This window comes from Callionymus lyra, chromosome 4 (genome assembly GCF_982586985.1).
Source record: "Callionymus lyra chromosome 4, fCalLyr1.hap1.1, whole genome shotgun sequence".
In the NCBI taxonomy this organism is placed as follows: Eukaryota; Metazoa; Chordata; class Actinopteri; order Syngnathiformes; family Callionymidae; genus Callionymus; species Callionymus lyra.
Window position 1 is genome coordinate 7596452 of NC_141821.1, and position 5000 is coordinate 7601451.

General features: G+C 48.0%; 1 protein-coding gene across 1 annotated transcript in view; it reads left to right on the plus strand.

Moving 5' to 3' along the window:
• The first annotated feature begins 730 nt into the window (after nt 1-730).
• LOC148081616 (uncharacterized) overlaps nt 731-5000 on the plus strand; it is a 5603-nt gene continuing 1333 nt past the window's right edge. Inside the window, exons 1-7 of the mRNA XM_087788352.1 lie at nt 731-1337; nt 1442-1525; nt 1987-2121; nt 2327-4135; nt 4293-4529; nt 4713-4906; nt 4999-5000. The exon at nt 4999-5000 is cut by the window's right edge and continues 249 nt beyond it. Of these exons, the coding sequence (XP_087644478.1) occupies nt 731-1337; nt 1442-1525; nt 1987-2121; nt 2327-4135; nt 4293-4529; nt 4713-4906; nt 4999-5000 (3068 nt within the window). The remainder of the gene's footprint in view (nt 1338-1441; nt 1526-1986; nt 2122-2326; nt 4136-4292; nt 4530-4712; nt 4907-4998) is intronic.

Genomic DNA, 5000 nt, shown 5'->3' on the forward strand with positions numbered 1-5000 from the left:
TAAAACATAATCAATGACAAGTACAAATGCTTTTTACGATTATTTTAACGGTGCTTTTTGGTGAAAACAGTTAAATATTCACCAATAAAATACTGCATTGTCGTATCTAAGCATATATTTTCATTATTTATAATAAATCAATATAAAACATAATCAATGACAAGTACAAATGCTTTTTACGATTATTTTAACGGTGCTTTTTGGTGAAAACAGTTAAATATTCACCAATAAAATACTGCATTGTCGTATCTAAGCATACATTTTCATTATTTATAATAAATCAATATAAAACATAATCAATGACAAGTACAAATGCTTTTTACGATTATTTTAACGGTGCTTTTTTGTGAAAACAGTTAAATATTCACCAATAAAATACCGCATTGTCGTATCTTAGCATATATTTTCATTAATTATAATAAATCAATATAAAACATAATCAATGACAAGTACAAATGCTTTTTACGATTATTTTAACGGTGCTTTTTGGTGAAAACAGTTAAATATTCACCAATAAAATACCGCATTGTCGTATCTAAGCATATATTTTCATTATTCATAATAAATCAATATAAAACATAATAATAATAATAATCGCAGGTAAGTGTTTATGACAAATATGTTGTTAAATGTGATATACAATCTGGGGACCTTGCCAATGTTATGGTATACTATTACCTTGTCTCTGACAGCTAATATTATGCTTTTTTTTTCAGGATTCATTTCAGTAATGGGGTCGAAGCCTACATTCAAGAGACTCAGCAGCGGGGCCCTAGTGTTGGGCTATTCCGACGAGGCACGTAGAGTGGCTGCTCGTAATAAAGCACGCGCATCTGCTGTAGTCTGCCAGTCTGGCGAGATCGTCAGGAAGAACGCCATCAGCGAGGTCAGTCAGGGTGGTGGTGATGTTGACGACAGACTCCTCGTCCTGGCTCATCACCGGCTGCAGTTCGGAGTGTACCGTGGCCAGACATTCAAGTGGCTTGTGGAGAATGGCTTGGGATACGCTGCCTGGATGGTCGACAACCTCCGGGGAGAAAGACCGGTCAACACTCCCCTGAGCCAGAACAAGATGGCCTTCAAGGACTACCTCCTGTCCTTTGACGAGGGTAAGGAGGCTGTCGATGCGAAGGAGAGGCAGCGTATCGCCAAGGAGAAGGCCGCCGACAGCCGTCCTCCTCCATCAGCCGCCAGTCAGCGGAGCCAAGCGGTCGTTCTGTCCTCATCTCAGCTCTCCTCTCTTCTGGTGGGTCGCGCCTTGTCACCAGGGGCCATGACGAGCCGGCTTCAGAGGATGATGAAGATGAAGAAGACACCGTTGAGTGCAAAGTCTACAGGTGATACATTTACACTACTTCAAGCAATAACCTTTACTATGATGAAATCAAAAATTAGTAATGATAATTCATATTCATATCAATGTTGAATGTGTGTTTTTCAGCCAGCCCTGCGCTTGACGACAGTCAGGACAGTGACCTGGTCACAGCCATGGAGGCGTATGAGTCTGCTCATGCAGATACATCAGGTAATATACACACAATAAACAGTGTTAACATATACAACCTTAGTCATATTCGGAAAGTTGTTATGTTCTACGATGCTGAACCCAAGAGCAGACAGAGGCGAAGTTCCATAGAGTACAAAAAGGGGTTTATTGGATGAAGGGGAAGCAGGTAGTTGAAGGGGAAGCCGGAGGGAGAGCGAGATCGGTGAGCTGGAGCCAGGGATCCGAGTTACTGCAGGCAGAGGAACAAAAGTTAGATGAGGTCCGAAAAAACAACAAGAGACTTGAGTACGATAACGAGGTAACAAATAAACTGAGCCAGTCACGTATAGTTACCACGGTAGAGTGAAGTACGATCTGGCGCAATTGATATAATTTAAATTGAAGCATATACCTGTTCATTTTAAAGGTTAATTATCTGGTAATAATATGTATATGTTGTAACATGCATGTTTGTTTACACACTTGATCATGTGTTTTAGCCCGTATTGCTGTATGCAGCGTTGAGGCATCCTCCGCTGCCACAGCTGTTGGTGTGACACGTGACAAGCCGGCCGCAGTGTCCAGTCGTCCGCCTGCGCCCGCCAACGAGTCTATCCCACTTAGACAAGTGGATGGTATGACAGGCTATGATATTACCGTTACTTGCATTAGAAAATACAAGTAAATCAGAAGTTATAACATCTGAATCTTAATATTTTTGATTACATTATTATTATTCTATTTTTATATTATAAATACAAGATAATGAAAATTTTTTTTTAAAGAATGTGGTATTATCAACCGACTTTAGTATAAATTTGTATAAACTGTACTTGACAGACATCATACTGCCAGAGGGGTGGAGGAAGTCACTTCCCGCTGCCGACCACCACTGGGTATCCAAGGCGCTCTTCAAGCTGTCTTCGCGGAAGAAGGCAGAGCTGGCCTGGGAGCGCGTGGACCGCCTGTGGTGGCACCCCCCTCAGGCCGCCCTCATCCCCAGCCAGCTGCCCAGACCTGACCGCTACTTCGCTCAGCGCCTCCTGCTGTGGATGCCGCGTAAGCTGTGGCAGGTGCGTCTGTCCTGCCCCGACCCGTCCTGTCAGGACCACCAGCTTACGTCGGCCGGCCTCTATCCGCGCGTCCGTCAGGTCCTCGATATCGACAGCTTCTATCACCTCGCCGCCGAGTACCTGGAGTGCACCAAGTGCAAAAAGAAGCTCATCAGCTGGAGCGGCGCCATCACTCGCCAGCTGGACATCGGTCACCGCGTCCAGTTCCCCATTCTGCTGACTTACCAGTCCGCCTGTGACATGCGCGTCGCCAAGCTGTTGCGCCAACGCGGACTCGGGAACAGCGCCAGCCAGCTCCGCCACAAGCTGATGGAGCAGCACAGCGAGATGTGGTCTCAGCGCGTGGTGCACTACCTGACCGACTGCCAGAGTTTCACCGACGCCAACAGCCGCAACCTTCTCGTCAGGCCCGACGTCAGCGACCCCCCTGCCATGACTGATATTCCGGGCTACAAGTGGCTGCAGACGGTCTACTGCAACGATGTGATCATGCGCCTGGATGAGGTAAAGGGCGCCATCACCTCTGTCTTCGGCAAGGTGCTGAAGCTGGACTCGACCAAGAAAGTCGTGAAGAAGCTGGCAGGGCACAGCGCCGGCACCGCATCGTGGGCCACCAACGTGGGTAATGAGTACGGCCAGGTGCTCATGAGCGTCCTCACCGCCAGTGAGGGGTACGGCCTCGGTCCCATGGCCACCGGCCTCATGGCCCGCTACACGTCAGCTGGAGTGGACCCGCCGCGTCTTCTCTACGTGGACCGCGACTGTTGCGGGAAGTCTCTGGGTGACATGTTTAAAGACTGGCCTGACCTTGGCATCCGTCTGGACATCTGGCACTTCATGCGGCGCTTCACGTCCGGATGTACCACGGACTCGCACCAGTTGTACGGTGTCTTCATGAGTCGCCTCTCCGCCTGCATCTTCGAGTGGAGCACCGAGGATGTGCAGCGCCTCCGGGAAGCTAAGCGTGCCGAGCTCCAGGCACAGAAGATCCTGAACCCCAGCGATTCAGACGTCTGGTCCCGCATCACCCGGAGCGAGCTGTCGTCCCACTGCAGGCGGAAGACGCGCGGCGCCGAGGAGACCACCCAGCTCATCCAGCAGCTTCTCGACACCTTCGACGGGGAGCAGGGTCGCGACACCCTGGGTGTCCCGCTGCTGGATTCAGAGCGCATCTGGGACATCTGGCTGAGCCAAAAACGCCACGTCGCCTGTATCCAGGACCCGGTGGGTTTCTCCCTCTACACGGAGACCCACAAACAGAAGAAGGGGGGTATGCTGCTGCCCGTGTTCAGGTGCGCCCGAGGATCAACCTCCCTGGAGTCGTTCCACCTCCACCTGAACAGGTTTATTCCAGGAACGAGCGCTAGCGGCATGCATTTCCAGGCGTATCTGCTCGAGGGCCTGGTGCGCTGGAATGAAGACCGAGCTGCTGCCGCCGTGACACAGATGGAGGTCACGCCGTCTGCGTCCACGCTCCACTACAGCGGCCTGCTCAAGAAGGCTACCAACACCCTCAGCAGTGGCGTACTTGGTAGACAGTTAAATCCATCATACTGCGGGCCTCGACAGTACACTGGTAAATATTCTATAATCATTAACTTATTTTGTCAACCTTAGGGAAATGTATATATATATATATATATATATATATATACATTTATATATAAATAGATCATGTAGTTTAAGAATTGAATGATCAATATTTCTCACTGCCTGTATTTTGTCACACACAGGTGAGCTGATAGGTATTGAATACCTGTACAGCCAGACTGGAGAGGTCCTGCAGGACTACACGCTGGACCCTGACAGCGACGAGTCCGCACGCCTGGATGCCTGTCTCCAAGATGAGGATGAAGGGTTTGAGGAGGCCAGTCCTTTTAAGGACCCCACCGTCTCCACCTACGACGTGGAACCTCGCCCTTCCGTCCCGCCACGCCGCCACACAGACCCGACTGCACTGTCAGAAGATTGTAAGACTTATTTTATGTCTTTGTTTTCTTTTTTATTTATTATCAATGAAAATTTAAGTTATATTATTCATATATTTTATATGCAGATAGAAAATAAATTATATATATAATTATATTGATATATCCTATGAAAATATGTTGTTTTTTTTAAAGTATAATCAGCCTTGTTTATTTTTGTAACAGCTGAGTGTAGGTCACGCAAGCGTAGACGCCAGCTATACAGGGGATCAGCGTCGCCAAGACCCGCCAGGCAACCTGCCGCGGTGTGCGGTGAGGATTTGATGCCCCCTCCTGCTGTGACCACACCAGAACCGTTACCCTCCCCGGTAATGCCTACCCCGTCCGTAGGTACACCACCGGCTCGTCTATCGCCAGAGGTAAATCCAATACAAACTCATGGAATCTTATCAAAATAATTTATTCAATATGCATGGCAACATTTTTATGCATTGGTATAATTGTTATTCAGGA